Genomic DNA, 18,129 nt, shown 5'->3' on the forward strand with positions numbered 1-18,129 from the left:
CGGCGGGCCGCGCGGCGCCGCACCGCGCCGCGCTCTTACATTTTCCGTGCTCTTACGGCCGCTGCTCTTTCAGTGGGAATTGACCCTAAGTCTTACCAAGGGCTATTGGGTTGCCCAGGCAACTGGGTCAACTGGGCATATCGGCAGTTGATCCGTGTATTAATCTGGCTGATACTCAGACCACGAAGTATCGAGCTATACTGGTGTTCTTTGCAAAATAAACGATTTGATTTGAAGACGACGCCAACATAGGACAAGGCTAGGCAGATAATGATTTCCATTTGCTACACTTTACCAACGTTAAACATATGTGTAAACTAGCCGTTTTGCCGCGGTTTCACCCGCGTCCCGTGGGAGCTACTGCCCGCACCGGGATAAAATATAGCCTATGTTACTCGCAGATAATATAGCTTTCTAATGGTGAAAGAATATTTAAAATCGGTCCAGTAGTTTTTGAGTTTATCCATTACAACCAAACAAACAAACAAAGTTTTCCTCTTTATAATATTAGTATAGAAGTATAGATAAGATCATTTCTGGAAACTGAAATGAAACAATAAAATAAAGAACAATATTTTATTCATTTATTGTACAAATCGATACTGGAATTAAGATAAAGGATAGATTTAGTGTATCTTAACAATAAAAATAATTTAAATACAACAATAATTATAGTTTAGTATGAATAGACAAGCTTTACTAACAACCCATATACAGACACCCAACGTGGTGTTAATTATATAACTATAAAACATGGCAACACAGGTTAAACAGCGGTTGAGACTCGTGGTACGCGAATGCAAAGTCGAAGCTTAGCATAATCAACCTTATATTCATTGTGTAAAGTTCAAATTCGGTAGTCTCTTATAGGAAATATTTGCTCTTTATTATGACAATTTGAGGTACAACTTGGCATACCTAATGCGAAATACGGGGTATATTGACGACTAGATTCGTCTCCGCGTCATTAGAACGAAATCTTATTATATGAGAGAAATAAAGCAAGATCGGTCAAGTAAAAATTTAACAAGTGCAATCATAACAACAATGAATGCCTAAATACAAATGAATTTAAAGTTGAAATAACATGGAATATGGAATCAACGTTATTGCTCCACTTTTAACACTTTTTGGTGCAATATTGATCGATATTCGATATAAATTGATGTTGCATATATGAAACAAGCAACAAACGGTTACGTCTTCAAAGCCAGTCCAATAAACAACATCAAACAGATACAATGTTAACATTCACATAATTACACAGTGTGTTAGATTTATACAATTTGTCTTTTCATTTATCAAACAATTTCATTTAGTGAAAAATGCACTTTATTTTACCACCATTAGGGATCAAAACCAAGAGATTACTTAACTAATAAATTGTCATGCTCAAACAAGTACAGATGAAGATAGAACATTAATAGATATACTCAAATTACTTAACTGTTAACGTAGTCATAGTCAAAATACATTAGTATACGAACACGGGCAACGGACAGAAATACGCAATCATTTAAATAGACATAATTATTTTATACATATCGACACATTATTATATCATTCCGATTTGAACACAAGATTGTAAATACCTTACGAAATAAAATACTCTTTCGACCGCAACTGGCGTTCAATATATTAATAACTATGGCGACATCCGACAACTATAATATTTAGCTAAATTATAAAATAACATTTGGTAATATATTTGACTAGTATAACTTTCGGGACAACCGATTTCACTCGCAGGAACATAAACAAGATTTAAATTGAAATATAAACAAGTTAAGACTACAATAACTATCTGAACACTAATACAATATAGCGATTTGTCTAGCAATTCCCAAAAATAAGAAGTTTGTTTCTTAGACCAAGTTTTGTATGCAAAAACACTAACCACCTTATTATAAAACGTGGTCCAAAGAAACTACCGGCTTTAGCTCCACGTATAAATCATTATCTCGAACAAAGTTGAAGCTCTACACCTAGTACTAAACCCAGTACTTTTTAAAACCACGTTTTATAATAAGGTGATAGGTATCGTTTATTGAGCTGCACCGTAGATGCGCAAAAAAATTTAGCTCTCAACTCCGAAGACTTGCTTGGGTACTTCTATTTTGTATGCAAAGTTGCATACCTGTGTATGTAAAATAATAATAAAACGTATGATTAAAATATTTGGCAGTGTGGATTTACAGAGGAATTATAATAAAAAAAAAAGATATTTTAGTTAAGAGTCTACAATCTAACTTGTTCACAGCATACCAACACTTGGTCTAAGAAAGATTTTTAAAATGTAATTTAAATTACGAAGACCTCGATTCCCTGCATTATAATAATATTGTTCTCTAGCTCTCAACATGCGATATTATGAAGCTCAATCAAACGTTACTAGGTAGAATGTATAAAGATTTAAAAACGTGTAAAGTAGCGATTACGTGTCGCCATAGATACCGATTTCTATTGCTATCTTTCAATGTTTGGTCCACGTTCTTTCACCTTTAAACAGGATTCTGGGAAGTTGATTGTATAGTAGAAATCTAAAGAACCTTTTGTAGTATAATTTTACTTATTGCGGCGTCACTCAAAAACTAATAAAAATAAGGCGCTATATCGTATACAGGCATAACAACCACTGCTCCAGTTGATACGCTACTGATTTCTGAATGCGACAGTTATAAACTTGTATCGGTTACAATAGCAATAGAGATCGCAGTAAGGCGACACGTAATGACACAGTGTTTATCATTAACGAGGTGCAGTGCCGTAATACTGTCCTTACTTTATTGTACTCTAGACTAGTTATTGTGATATCGTGAAGACAAACTGCTAATTTACAGCTAGATTCATTTATTTATATAAAAGTGTTAATATTTGTTTGGTTTTTTATACTGTTTCTTTAAACGGGGACTGGCGTTATTTAAGTCATGTAAGTTGTATCAGGTTTCATGCAAAAATGTTTTATAATCATTAAAAACAAACATACATACTTACATAAACTTCCCATATCGAATTTAAATAAAATAATAAGACGACTCATAAAAAAATCCTTCAACATAAAAAGTTAATAACCTAACACCGGTCCCCGTACGTTCAAAAATCAACACCTGAGCTAAAACTAATCTAACACCTATATAGTAGGGATTCAGTTCGCCTACTTACCCAACATAGGCACTAATACAATTTGGCCTAGACTTTGAACACACTTCATCATAACAAGAGCTATGTTTGGACCATTATGACGTCATCAGAAACCTATTGTAAGAATACCTAGGGTAAACATCAGTACTTTATTGTAAGACGATAATTAATAGGCTTTATCAGTATAAAGTTGGTGAATGACTTGACAATCATTCGATCAGTAAAAGATGAAACATTTCAGGTATCGATCGGTAAAATGATACATTTTCATCGAGTGTTCGTTAAACCGATTTTCAGACGAGCCCTTATCAATAGAAGTGTTCCCAAAGCGATTGATCAGTATTACATTTTGTTCGTGAGAACGAGTGTATCGTTCAACGAGGTTACCACGTCACGAGAAAGCAAGATAACCCAACAATATCCAGTCATTTTCAACTGTCCGAGTCATACTAGCCATCAAAGTACGCTTCGGAACAGTCGTCGCTCTAGCCATGGGTATCAGCTCTAAGGCAAACCGTTACGAATAACTATCACACTTATTTATAATCTATGGTCGAAAACGGCAATAACCGGGCAGTATATTTTCTTAACAACGACCAAATAAATACGAGAAATCATTTTTATTAACACAAGTGTTTGAAATAACCGTTGAAACGTTACTGGGAATAAGTTCTTTATTTGCAACAAAAAATCTTTAAAACATTTAAGTCTATGGAAAACAACATCAACTTTTAAAAAAGGAAGCCCACATGGATTTTTTGAACAATAAATTAATTTAAACATTATAAGATTTGTGACATTTCAATAACACCTGAGTAGCAGTACCAACCTTATAAAAAACCATTTGTTTTCAAATTCCCAGTGACGGCTAACGGTGTCCATGCACAGACGAAACAAAACTGAGTGGTTCAGTGGCTCGTGGCTCACTTGGTGGTCATGTCGGGCCAGTAGTTGATGTAGTAGCGGTGAGTGCTGCCCTCGAACAAACGGTCCAGCCAGTTCTCCAGACCGTCTAGAAGATTCTCTGTGGAATAGAGATGGGAGAGAGTTTAGAAAGGGAAAATAAGAGTAGGACTCGGCGTCCTCTTAGCTGATTATCGGCTACGGCGGCTGATCTCATAATTTTGAACATCTGCATTAGGGCCGATACACGTGTACTCTTTCTTCATTCATAGCCCGATAGGACGGAAATCCGACACGACCGGAGAGAGATCAGTCGCAGGACCAACATTAAGAACAATATACGTCAATCGAGGGTCGGGATTGTCATAAAATTTTATAAGAAAGCGATGCTCCATAACCTTGAAAACACATGTGTTTGTGTGTGTGTGTGTGTGTGTGTCGTGTGGTGTGATGTGTGTGTGTGTATGTATATGGCGTGTCTCTCTGTGTGTGGTGTGTATATTTGTGTGTGCATATACCTTGCATGAGCACGGGCGGGTCGGGCGCGTCGTCGCTGGAGGAGTCGGGCTCGGTGTGGAAGCCGATGAAGGCGCCCGCCTCCGGGTCCCGCGCGCCGCCGCCCAGCGTGCGGGTCATGCGGCTCATGCGCTGTAATATGACATACAAACATTGCAAAAAAAGTCAAATATCGTGACAGGTATGAGTACGACACTGGAGCGATGCCGCAATTAAGCGGGTAAACGTGTGCACGCGAACTGCATACCTGTTGAAATCTTAAACGACACCAGTTTAGTTCGGTGCGCAGCCATGATCGATTGGATTTATAATCGATCAATTCGCGATCGGTTCTGAAGAGATAACGTATGTATATTCTGAAATGATAATGTGTAGTATAGACGAGTACTGACCTTGTGCGGCTTGGTGCACTCGGGATGCTTGGCGTGGTAGATGCAGAAGTACTTGCGGTGCGGGTTGAGCGCCAGCACGGTGCCGACGCAGTTGCGCGCGTTGAGGCGCAGCTCGGCGCCGCCCAGCGACAGCTGCAGCACGCGCGCGAACCAGCCCGCGTGCCGCGACACGCACAGGTACGCGAACACTAGCGTCTTGTTCCTACAGTCATACACGTGTATAAACCAATTATCCGGAAATTACTTGTAACTAAAAAAAATGATTGTCTGTAAAGTCGGTTTACGGACGGTACATGACAGTAGTATAGTTATCGGCACGAATCTTGAGCGCTGACCTTCATCTGCGCAGAAGTGATTTATTAGCAAAGAACCAATCCCGTGTGACGGCTATGACGCGATGCGCTGCGGGCCAATCACCGCTTTAGCCAGCCCCTGCGCCTCACTTCATACCACTAATGGGACCCAATAAATTACTTCTGCGCAGGCGAAGGTCAGCGCTCAAGATTCGTTCCGATGATTACACAAGGGAACAAAATAAGACTTTTTTTTTGTTGCATAAAATTTTATGACTTTTATTTACTAATTCAAGGTCGCTGATTTCAAATCTACCCACATTTTTTTTCTAACAGCTTTAGTTTTTGAGATACAGCTATTGACCGTATTTTCGAACTAGTTACACATCAATTTCATAAAACAGCATTTTATTTAAAAAGTATATAATTTTTACTATTTCTATGTTGCAAAATAATTGTAAAAATGACACTAACTATTTCTGTAATATTTGTGGTGAATATACATTTAAAGATTGTAGACTAAGCGTGTCGGAGTTCTTGAAACGGGTTTACTTTGAGTTCTTTGGATTTTCTTTGGACACCTGCGACAGGTACCTACTGGGTGTCTAAAATGGTATGTAAAACATGCGTCGAGTCTTTAATGTTATGGAAAAATAAGAAAAGTCCCCATTTCAAGTAACAAACACCGATGATCTGGCGAGAACCCTCGAATCATTAGGTAGTTTTTCTGCGTGGTTGATATGAACGGTATTAACAAAAAAAACGGTCCAAATAGATTTACCCTAACTTGTTATCTACCACTTTACCTTAATACAGGTGCTACCACCTTTGCACATCAAAGTTGGGCTTATGAAACAATTTGTAAAAGCTCTGAACAAAAATGCTCAATACATATCTAAAAAGTCCCATCATTTGAGTATAGAGAAACTAAAAGCCGGAATTTCTGATGGTCCACAAATAAGGAGGTTGATGAAGGACGAGAAGTTTCATAATTACATGACCGAAATCGAAAAAAAATGCCTGAAACGAATTCGTTTGGATTGCACAAAATTTTCTATCAAACAAAAAGGATGAAAGCTTATTCAAAGCACTTTGAACAGATGTTGTCGCATTTCCAACAGCTTGGTTGTAATATGAGCATCAAGGTATACTTACTCCTTAGCCATTTTGACCATTTCCCTGAAAATCTATGTGATCTCAGTGAAGAACAAGGTGAACGGTTCCATCAAGATATTCGGACTATGGAAAAGCGGTCCCAGATCATTGGAATGCCAACATGATGGCGAACTACTGTTGCAGCATTAAAGACAGCCCTAGTGAACCGAATCAAGCTAGAAAATCTTATAAAAGAAAGTTTTTTGATGCTTAATTGTTGTTCTTGTGCTGTTTTTTGTTAATAAAATTATATTTTTCTTGAAAATCACGTTTTGTTGATATCTCAAAAACTAAAGCTAATACAGAAATTCTGACTTCAGATCTTAAATTAGTAGCCCAAAAATATACAATATTAGTCGTAATATTTCATGCAACAAAAATCTTGTTCCCTTGTGTTATAAATGAGCCGACCGCTCGAGCCGATCATGCCTCTCTCTCGTTCGTACCGTGCTCTCGCTTGCGGAACGGGACATCCAGCGTAACGCGACAATGACATCAACTTTTTCGTGCATGCAGCTCGTAATATCGAGAAATAATGTCTTCTTAAACTTTTAGACGCTTCAGTAAACTATATTCTGACAATATCGGATCAATAAACACACTATACAATATTGAAACAAAAATTAAATTACAAATTGATCATTCAAGTCATGTAAAAAATAATTGCTTCCTACCTATATAAAGGAGATGGCCAAATTTTCATAGTAAAAAAACCCAGAATCGACAGCAACGAAATGGGTACCAATGGGTTCATTATGATGGACCTTTGATGGTGCCAAAAAATCCAGTCTGTAATCCATGGGGTATAGGAGCTATGTTGATTTTAAAGATTATTTGCATAAAGGACCATAAAAAACACTAACGTTATACATGCGAAGAGTAACATCACCATAGTTACAGAGTTTGCCTGGTAATCAAAACGTCTTGAGTTTGAGTTTTGACCCCCACACATTGCACTATTGACATGAACCACTCCATATACCTACGACTAAGTACCGGCCTTACCTACTTGAAGAGGTTTCCCTGTTATGTGTAAACTTCTGAACTGGCAAAGGTTAATTAAAAAAAAAAATGTAAAAAAAATGTTTTTTTTTTAAGCTTTTATTCACATAAGTGAAAAGTTCTCGTCAATGCGAATAATATAAGCCCAAACACGAGGTAGTTAATATTTACCATTGCCGAGTTCCCTTGACCTTCTCTCTTCTCCATCATCAGGTCAGCTCTAAACCATCACTCGTGTATAGTGCTATAATAACAGACATATGTACACCTGAGTGTAAAGTTTTTACCCTATGCGCAACTTTTAATAAACTGCAAACAGAAAAGTTAAGCTTTTTATGTACTAAAATCTTCTTGGAAAAAACCTTGTAAAAAGAGAACCCCATGGTTTTTAGATGATATGAAATACTTTTTGTAATCTACACATTATACTGAATCCAACCATACATACGAAGTTTCTGTCGACTCTGGGTTTTTTTTTGGCCATCTCCTTTACTACTAAGTTCTACACTTACTTGCGATAAGGCCACACAATTTTATGGAACTTTGACAGCAGTTGCACGCGACTCTGCATGTCTACCAGCAACACTATAGTTCGACAACCGGGCTTCAACAACCTATAAAAACAATAATAATTTTTTTCATCCCACCATCTCGGAAAGAGTAGTTTTGCACTTCGACATCTGCGTACAAAAGCCGTTTTTATCCTCTAGAGCGGCAAAGTTATTTGAAATTAGAACATCGTATGCATTTAGAATATTCCTATAAAACTTTTTAAATAAATACGTACATATTTAACAAATAAACTACTACTTAATAATGAAATATTTTTATTATTCAAATAATTAAGTAATTTTATTATAGTTTTTAGATTCTAATTTTCTCGTGTTTCAATTTTAAACCTTCACTTACTCGGTCATCAAAATTGAGCACGCGGTTAAAAAGCAACTTTGCAATCTTGTATAACAAATGACTATTTTGTCATTGGTCTCTAGCCGTCTTACCACAAAAACTTTTAAACGTCAGTTTATACCTTGTCTAAAAAAATGTCAAATTATGACGTTGACATATGGTTCATTTTGCAGCCAAAATTTTATTAGACAAGTGTAAAACAGGGTTTAAAGTTTTTGTAGTAAGGCCCTAGGTGTCAAATGACAAATTTTCTCAACGACAATGAGGTCGGCTTAGTTATACCAGATGCTGCATTTTTACGTAAACCGACTTTCTTATCTAATGCACATAAAACACAGTTAACATTTACCACAAAACCTAGTTCGTCAGAATGGGGGTTAGTATTTTGGCTTATATGCTCAAATATCTGTCAATTTACATGTAAAAGTTACAACATAGACCACATTTTACTCAAGTATGGGGTTTTATTCCCTCGGAAATGGTATTTAACTTTAAGTTCTACTTAAAAGTATTTCTCTCGCAGTTTAACGTTTTAGTAACAGACTTAGAATGACTATTGAACAGTGTTTAAAATTAAACGTCGTTTCAATATTCGGCCGCACCTATATCCCTTACCTGACTAGTCCGTTGTACTTCTCGGCGCGTAACTCGTGCAGTCTGAGCTCGGAGCTCGGTTCGTTGTTGTTCTTCTTAGCGGCGCAGTTCTGTTTCTTCCTCTCTTCTTTCTGACGCTGTACTGACTCTTCTTCTACGCGACTGCCGACAAGAGGAGTGGTCAGATTGTGGAATAATCAAATTGAAATCGAATTGTGTGTTCGTGTAGCGTTCAATTATTTTGTGAGATCTGAATATGCTCTACATTTTGATTACTTAGTTTTGGGGTCTGTCTTTTGTAAATGTTGATATTCAAAAAGTGCTGTTTAGCAGCCAAGTTTGAATGAATGCTTTTGTTTGAGTTGTTAATTTACATGGACGAGAGTTGAAATCACAGCGTTCGTCCTATTGTCATTGATTTATTTCGTCGCTCGCGACATTAATCTGCGAAAAAACAGAGGATCGCGCGAAGTTCGCGCGCACTTAGATAACCTGACCAGATATCATACATATGTAGATCAGTGTCGTGAACATCGAGAGGATGGCCAATACGCGGCCGCCGCCCGCTCCGTCCACTCGCACACCTTCAGCACTGCGGGCTATACTGTGCCCTACTACACACTGCACATACATGAGGTACGCCATGAGGTATCCGGCGGCGAGCACGAGCGCGACGGTGGCGAGCACGGAGAGCGCGGAGATGCTCCGTCCACTCACACACCTTCAGCACTGCGGGCTATACTGTGCCCTACTACACACTGCACATACATGAGGTACGCCATGAGGTATCCGGCGGCGAGCACGAGCGCGACGGTGGCGAGCACGGAGAGCGCGGAGATGCTCCGTCCACTCGCACACCTTCAGCACTGCGGGCTATACTGTGCCCTACTACACACTGCACATACATGAGGTACGCCATGAGGTATCCGGCGGCGAGCACGAGCGCGACGGTGGCGAGCACGGAGAGCGCGGAGATGCTCCGTCCACTCGCACACCTTCAGCACTGCGGGCTATACTGTGCCCTACTACACACTGCACATACATGAGGTACGCCATGAGGTATCCGGCGGCGAGCACGAGCGCGACGGTGGCGAGCACGGAGAGCGCGGAGATGGCGCGCTGCGTGCGGAGCGCGGCCGCCGCCCGCTCCGTCCACTCGCACACCTTCAGCACAGCCCTCCACACTGTGCCCAGCGCCGCCTCATCCAGCAGCTCCTGACATGACAATGTCTTGCATCAATGTCAAAGTCTTGCAGTAATGGCAAAGTCTTGCATCAATGTCAAAGTCTTGCAGTAATGGCAAAGTCTTGCAGTAATGTCAAAGTCTTGCATCAATGTCAAAGTCTTGCAGTAATGCCAAAGTCTTGCAGTAATGTCAAAGTCTTGCATCAATGTCAAAGTCTTGCATCAATGTCAAAGTCTTGCGGTACCTAATGCCAAAGTATTGCATCAATGTCAAAGTCTTGCAGTAATGCCAAAGTCTTGCATCAATGTCAAGTCTTGCAGTAATGCCAAAGTCTTGCATCAATGTCAAAGTCTTGCAGTAATGGCGTAGTCTTGCATTAAGGCCAAAGTCTGGCTTAAATGTCAAAGTCCAGCACCAAAGTCTAAGTTTTGCATTTTAGTCAAGGTCTTGTCAAATAAAAAAAACAGTGTCAAATTCTTGAATTCATGACGAAGTCCTGCATTAAAGTCAAAGTCTGCACTAAACCACATTAAGCTTCGAGGATCACGTGCCCCGCCTGCTCAAAATGGCGTACATTACGTCACGACATAAATCGGTTGTTTTTTCGACTATGCGGCAATGAGTAAAACAACTTTTTACACACTGAAGTATGTATGAAATATGTATGCATGAGTGGTATGTATTAGGTGTAAATAATTAATGTAAGTAGTAAGTAAAGTCGTGGTGGCCTAGTGGGTAAAAGTCGTGGTGGCCTAGTGGGTAAAGGACCAACCTCTCAAGTATGAGGGCGCGGGTTCGATCCCAGGTCAGGCAAGTACCAATGCAACTTTTCTAAGTTTGTATGTACTTTCTAAGTATATCTTAGACACCATTGGCTGTGTTTCGGATAGCACGTTAAACTGTAGGTCCCGGCTGTCATTGAACATCCTTGGCAGTCGTTACGGGTAGTCAGAAGCCAGTAAGTCTGACACCAGTCTAACCAAGGGGTATCGGGTTGCCCGGGTAACTGGGTTGAGGAGGTCAGATAGGCAGTCGCTTCTTGTAAAGCACTGGTACTCAGCTGAATCCGGTTAGACTGGAAGCCGACCCCAACATGATTGGGAAAAAGGCTCGGAGGATGATGAATTAATGTAAGTAGTAGTAATAAATCAGATCGATCTACAAACGGACGTGTCATTATTTCTCCCATTACCACAACATCTCAACACATTTACGTTAATCACTACATTACTTCCTGTCAAAAAGTCTCTAAAATAAGAAAACTTACCTGCACATGAGCTTCATACGCCATAACCTCTGTAGGTTTCAATAACCTCTTAATCAGCTGATCCAAGGCCCTCTTAGTCTCATTCAATCGTTCATGGTACTTCAACACTTCGTCTCTAAGCGCCGGGTCAGATGGGAAGTGGTCAGTTGTGCAGTGGGCGTGGTTGCAACTGGGCCAGGTTTCATTGAGCCACTCATATTGGATGCGAGTGGCTTCGCGACGCCAGATGATGACGATGCGATGTTCCATTTCTGATATGTCGCTGCCTGTTTGGGGAATATCGAACTGTTGTAATTATCAGCTTTTGATTAGTAAGTATTTCTAAGTTTGACTTGGTACATTCAACAACTGTTGATGACAGAAAATGGGGTGATAAATTATACTGTGCAATAAAAAAAACAACCAATTTATAAGGCCCAGTCTCCACCAAAACACAGTGGAGACGTTTTTAAACAGTCAATAGTATTTAGGTTTTCAGACGTCTCGTTTCCGCTCACTCAGTATAGAAGTATTATTGGGCGTTTAAAAGTTTATTCACTCCGCATTCGTGGAGTTTGAGCTATGGTTAAGCTCCCTAATATAGGTCGGAAGAGATTCTATGTACATATTTCTGAAGCTTCACACATTATATGCAAACCCTTTCAGGATAAGGCCTAGAAACAGTTGTAATTAGAAGCATAACCATCCACTTTAACATGTTCTGGGAACCCTAAAAATCTTCATACCTTAAAAACTTTACCTAAAGTCACCAAAACTTCTAAATACTACATGAACACTATACTATATAATTAACTCACCCGATCCATTAGCAAGAGCATGTACAAACGCTGGCTGTTTATGCGCATACACATACGCGTAATGCAGCCTCTCTGGCGGAGCCCTCGCCAGCTGACGCAGTGCGTGACGCGCGGCGGCCGCGGCCGGCGACCCCGCGCCGCAGACCAGCACGCAGCATAGACGTCGCCGGGCTGCCCGCCATTCCACGGGGCACACGCTTTCTAATACGCTCTGCAGAAGATTTATTGAACGTTGATGGATATAGAAAACAGTAATCTAAAATATAAATATCTACATATAGAATAGTCTCAAAATAACGGTTCTTATATGAGAGCCCTTTGGAACAGATGTGTTTTTCTAGATTTCTGTATTAGTTTTTGTAGCGGCAAAACACTACATCAACTGTGAAAATTCTTGAGTGGAACATGAGAGGAAAACTGGTGACAAGCTAACAGCGATGTCTTAGTAATATTTTTTTCCAAATAGAACCAATATTGACAATATGGAAACTATTGCTGAAAGCATTTTCGAATGGAAACTGTTGATCTTTTTGGTACCTTTCGCACATTTCATTATTCCTCTTTCTATTCGTGTCGTCTTTTATACAGTTCCTTGTAGTAAAGATCTTTCTTAATTAATCCAGATAGAATATTGATTGAATCCGAACAATTAAGCATAGCTTAAACAATACATAGTTCAGATTGAATTGCTATTGCCATACAAAGTCTACGAGGGAATCGCGTTTTTATAGGTCATAAAATATAATGTCAATTGATCAATGATGTCAAGTACCCAATTACGGTCACGAAGGTCATTCTGGACGTAGGAATCAAAATATAATAAAGAGGTCAAGTTAGGACGACAATATAAATTGAAACAACACAAAATGAATTCAAAACTCATATTTGAATTTAATTTTTCCGAGCTTAATTTTAAATGTTACCACCTTTTTATGTAGAATCTCCCGTTCCGACCTTCCAAGCGCCACTGTCCACTTAGTTGTTTTCTATGCTCACCAAAAATGTAGCCTATTCTAAACGAGTTGTTATTTACTTACTTTTTTCAATGCCCTTTTTTTCTTATTATCGCTAACAATCTTTTTTTGCTGTTGTCTAACATAATCAGGATCTCAAAACGCATCAAATTACTGGAACCTCACCTGTTAAGACAGCCTCGGCAGGGTGAGCATCGATGCCTCGATGAGCTGGTGCAGCGTCTGCGTGGATATCTCCGTGGTGCTGACAGTGGCTGCGGGCTCCACGCTGTCCTCCTTCAGCAGCACCATCGTCTCGATGTGGCGCTGTACCTTGTAGCGGGCCGTTACTTACCTCCTTATCACCAAGTTGCTGAATCCTCACCTGTGAAGACAGCCTGGGCAGGGTGAGCATCTGATTAGCCTCGATGAGCTGGTGCAGCGTCTGCGTGGGTATCTCCGTGGTGCTGACAGTGGCTGCGGGCTCCACGCTGTCCTCCTTCAGCAGCACCATGGTGTCGATGTGGCGCTGTACCTTGTAGCGGGCCGTCACGTTTGAGGTGTCGCGGGACCGCATGTCTACGAAACTGGGGGAGCATTGAGGTTGTTAGAAACATTTTAGAGAAGGCATTCATTAATTTTTTTTTGAGCTGCCATTATGCATATGTTTTTTTTTTTTTTATAAAACTGTTGAACCCATTACATATTTAACAATGCAGAGGAAGAATATACTCTGTAACCCTATTTCGTCAATCCGATGGATGCGAGCTGCTCAACTTGGTAAAGCATCTTAAAATAATGTCACTTTATTTAACAAACAATTGTATGAGCAAAATAAGCTTCATGTGAAAAATCTGTGTTAAAAACACCTAGCTTACATTTTCATACAAATTGCATAGAAACAAACATGTTTCATAAAAATTGGCTGTTCATTGAAAGTATTGAATTTGACCAGTTATGAACTACCGTATCGAGCCAAACTCACCCAAAAGCAACTCTATCTCTATAGTGGAATGCAGTGATGAGGTATCTGAGGCGGATGGTCTGGCGCTCCTCGAAGATCAGCGCCTTGACCTTGTTGTCCTCGAAGTCAGACACGAAGCCGTCCACGTTGTTGTCGCCGATCGCGTTCACCAACTTGTATGGGAACTTCCAACGCATGAACTCTACGGACAAAGATATAAGGTTCAAAATAGTATTAAAGTCATAAGTAAATTTTATGTTAATACATGATACCTAACTCTTTGCACGATGTAGCCACGAATTTGTTCTAAATGGTACGATTTTCATATTTTAACGACTATTTTCTTGGATAGGTAGTATAGGTACTGAAGTAACGATTGTTATCGTAGATTCAGGAAATTACTTTTCAATTTTGATATTTCAAAAATATTTAAGTGTCGTAAAAATAATTGGCATTAAAAAAACCTACTAAAAAAACAATCACTCACCCAATATTTTAGGCAGCGACGACAACCCCTCTTTATACAGATAAATATGTTTATCCAACACGAAGGTCAGGCAAGGCACTCCATGCACCCCCACCCTCCTCGCCAGACTGGCCTCGTGGCCCGCGTGCACGGTTGCCATGGTAACGCCTAACGGCTGTAATGCCTCGACCAGACGGCGCCAGGCGGCGGCTGATCGTACACAGTCGAAACACCAGTCAGTGTAGAACAAGACTAATGCTGGAGTATGTATGCTTTTCTCTACTATGTTGTTTTCGAAGTGGCTGGAAAGATAAAGGGTAAGATATAGTAGGTTTTCTGTTAGTGGCTTGTATAATAATGGCTATAGAGCGGGTCATTGGATTTAAGAGTTGAGCTTTTCGACTAAGAAGTCGTAATTGTATTTTTCGTCGAAATACGCTGTCGTTTCTGAAATCGTTTATTCTTCGAAACTTAAGTTAAAGGTCTACTTTTAGGTAGTCCATAAGCGGGGAAGTAGTATAAAAAAGGTAAATTGATTGAATATTAGCTTCGGTACTCACCGTGCAGTTACAGAAAGTTTGTGAAACAATGTTATATCTTGGTCCTGTGTTCGGAAATGTGTGCCGAAGAATTCTTCAAACGGATCGTTACTGAAACAATTGAAACCTTATTTTTATCAACAGTCACTGCCGAGTTAGGCGCAGGGCTTCTGACTCTATACTATCAAGAGTTTATAGAGAAAAGGCCTCTAGGCCTATGGCATAGAGAGGTCCGCGGACGCAGAGCCGCAGAGCCCGGGTTTTTGATTTGGTTAATTCAGCGAAATCAGCGAGTCATTGCAATTACTCACTTTGTAAAAGTGGTGAAAAATTTGTATAAACATATTTATATATCCCGTTAGTCAATCCGGAAGCATCCGGAAGTATCCCGTTAGTAATTCCGCTGGCGTGCATCACAAAATCGTCAAATTCTTAATGTATGACTACCCTAAAAATTGCATGTTTTCATTGAACTATAAAGTACGTGTTTGCGATCGAAATAGATTGTATGGCAGTTTTAGAATGATACATCTTTCACATATTTATAATTTCAGCATAAAACATAAAAAGGTGGTATTTCGTATGTAATATGTAGGCATACATAGAAATATGCTGTTATTTATGGAGAGGGCCGAGAATTGAGATAAGTACAATCCAATGCTGAGAATAAACTCCATGCTTGTAAAACTATTTCTAGCTTCATTACTTTGCAAAGCTCGGAAGCTATAGGTACCGATTTTACGAGCAGTGCAGCACGCAAGTATAAACGATAAATTATCATAGTATGAGTCACACTGCTGAAGATTGAACTTGGAATAATAATATAGGTTCAATTCTGGTTCGTAACCTTTTTGGAGGAACTTATTTCCTTTGTTGTGGGGGCTTGCAATCTGATTTGAAAAAAGATCTAAAGAATGTTAATTTCAGGGTGTCATACAGTATTGATGTAGAAATTAGTTTCAAAAATCCCCCTTTTGTATTTGGAAATTTATGGAGACCTATATGATTTTCTTAAACTTCTCCATTTTAAATAATTAATACAATCATATTAAACATGTTCCTATAGGTACTGAGTACACCTTAGAATCTTATTGTACAGGTTTAATGTAGGTAAATGTTCTGCAAAAACAATAAAACAAGAAATAATCGAGCCAACAATGCTACTGGTACCATTTAAAATTTTACCTACAGCTCTTTCTTTCTTCGAAGACTTTCAAAATAAATTGTTTTCTATTTACATTCGTAAGCCCACATATTTCAGTAGTTTTACTTCTCAGAACTCGATATTAAATAAACATGTGTGCAAGATTGCAAGAGTTATTACTTTTGCTGAAAAACTGATGTTACACATTACTGATAAATACTACAGAAATTGCAACAGCTGGATTGTGTTACCTGGATTGCTGGCCTAGACATCTACATAATATAGGTTCTAGTTATTTGAAAAATATCTTTCAAAGCTTTTGAAGCATATTTTTCAAACCCTTTTAATTAATAGTAAGTGTTCTGAGTTTGTGTATGATGTGATCATGTCAATAATGCTCATAACTGAGAAGATACATATCTACACAATTCTATTTTCTAATACTTTTACTTTAACTAAGGAATACAAAAGTAGTAAGCTTTCACATACAGCAGTACATACACAGTAGTGTCTAGTTCTGTCAAAAAGCAGAAGTTAGTAAACACAAATGCTGATTTATATGGTGACCCAATTGATAAATATCTATTATATTATATGTAAAAATACATAAATATAAACCATACCACAGTCGACTATTTTTATAGTGGTCAAAAGTTTACCAAATAAATGAAGAAAGTGACATTCCTATTCAAGTTATTAAAGTATCATATGTACCATAGTCTAGAGTCTAGAGCAGAGTGACCATCAGCCCAATGGGTGCGATTTAAAAACTCACCTAAATCTTGCATATTGGCTGTAGTCGTGCCTTTGTTTGTATAGGTGGTCGTCTTCGTTCGTAATGCCGTAATTATCATACGCTTGTCGCCTCTCCGTGTCTGACAACAGCTCATATGCTTGTTTTATTTCAACAAAACGAGTTTCCGCATTTGGATCTTCATTTTTATCTGGATGCCTGTAATTTCAAATCAATTTAGAACCTATTTCGTGTATTATGTGTGGTATGCATGATAAATAATAAAGGATTAATCAAAATTTGATGACAGGCTAGTACAAAGTTAGGCTAAAATTGCATGGACAATCAATTCAGTACAAATTATTTAGTTTCAAAAGATCTTTTGTTTACTTTCCCAGCCTACATGCCAAAGAATATCGAATAATATGAAGTACAAACACTAATTACTTCGGGTTTCAGTCTTTTACACATTTTTTAGTTACCATAAGCTTGTCTCAGCTAACAATAAATTACCAAGGTAACTGAAGAAACTCAAGAGCATCAATAATTCCTTACCATTCTTTAGCTAGTTGCCTGTAAGCTTTGCGTATTTCTGGTAGAGTAGCCTTTGGGTTTATACCCAGGATTTTGTAGGGGTCACCGATCTTCTGAGCAATCAGCAGCGGGCACAACATGAGCATCAGCACCACCCACAGCCATCGCCCTCTCCAACCCTTGTATTTCCATTGCATATTACCAAACAGTTTCTATAACAACCCTTCTGAATAAAACCTTCGTGCTTTTCAAGAATAATCTCATAGCAAAATCCTGCACTCAGCAATGGAACGCATGACTGCTGTATGCGAATTTAACACGGAAAACTCAAAAACTGTTATCAGTCATTTGTCTTAAAATAGAACGGCTGAAAATTCGTGAAATTCTAAAATCTCACAAAAATTACAAAATGTCAATTGGGCCAGACCATAGCCAAATCTGTTGTTTTTCTGCGCAAATAGCAAAGACAAACATCTCAATAGTAATCAAAGAGATCAATACATTTTTTTTAACCTATAAGTTTTTCTTCATTTTTTAACAATTAAAATCGTTTTCAGGGTTAAATTATTTTCATGAATAAATAAATAGAATAATTTACTGTAATGATTAACACCGTTTTTGCATTTTTTGTATTTAAAATA

At 38.7% G+C, this 18,129-nt stretch overlaps 1 protein-coding gene across 1 annotated transcript; it reads right to left on the reverse strand.

Moving 5' to 3' along the window:
- Positions 1 to 562: 562 nt before the first annotated feature.
- LOC124631543 (dnaJ homolog subfamily C member 16) lies at positions 563 to 17,946 on the reverse strand. The gene is made up of 14 exons (XM_047165989.1): positions 17,510 to 17,946; positions 16,997 to 17,173; positions 15,099 to 15,188; positions 14,560 to 14,840; positions 14,094 to 14,274; positions 13,494 to 13,695; positions 12,156 to 12,366; positions 11,359 to 11,624; positions 9,948 to 10,120; positions 8,927 to 9,067; positions 7,915 to 8,016; positions 4,953 to 5,154; positions 4,563 to 4,692; positions 563 to 4,165 (listed from the first exon to the last, which is right to left on the reverse strand). The coding sequence occupies exons 1-14, from the start codon at positions 17,683 to 17,685 to the stop codon at positions 4,065 to 4,067; spliced, it is 2,433 nt and encodes an 810-aa protein (XP_047021945.1). The 5' UTR covers positions 17,686 to 17,946; the 3' UTR covers positions 563 to 4,064.
- Between the last annotated feature and the right edge of the window lie 183 nt (positions 17,947 to 18,129).

Source organism: Helicoverpa zea, chromosome 6, assembly GCF_022581195.2.
Source record: "Helicoverpa zea isolate HzStark_Cry1AcR chromosome 6, ilHelZeax1.1, whole genome shotgun sequence".
NCBI classification, from domain to species: domain Eukaryota; kingdom Metazoa; phylum Arthropoda; class Insecta; order Lepidoptera; family Noctuidae; genus Helicoverpa; species Helicoverpa zea.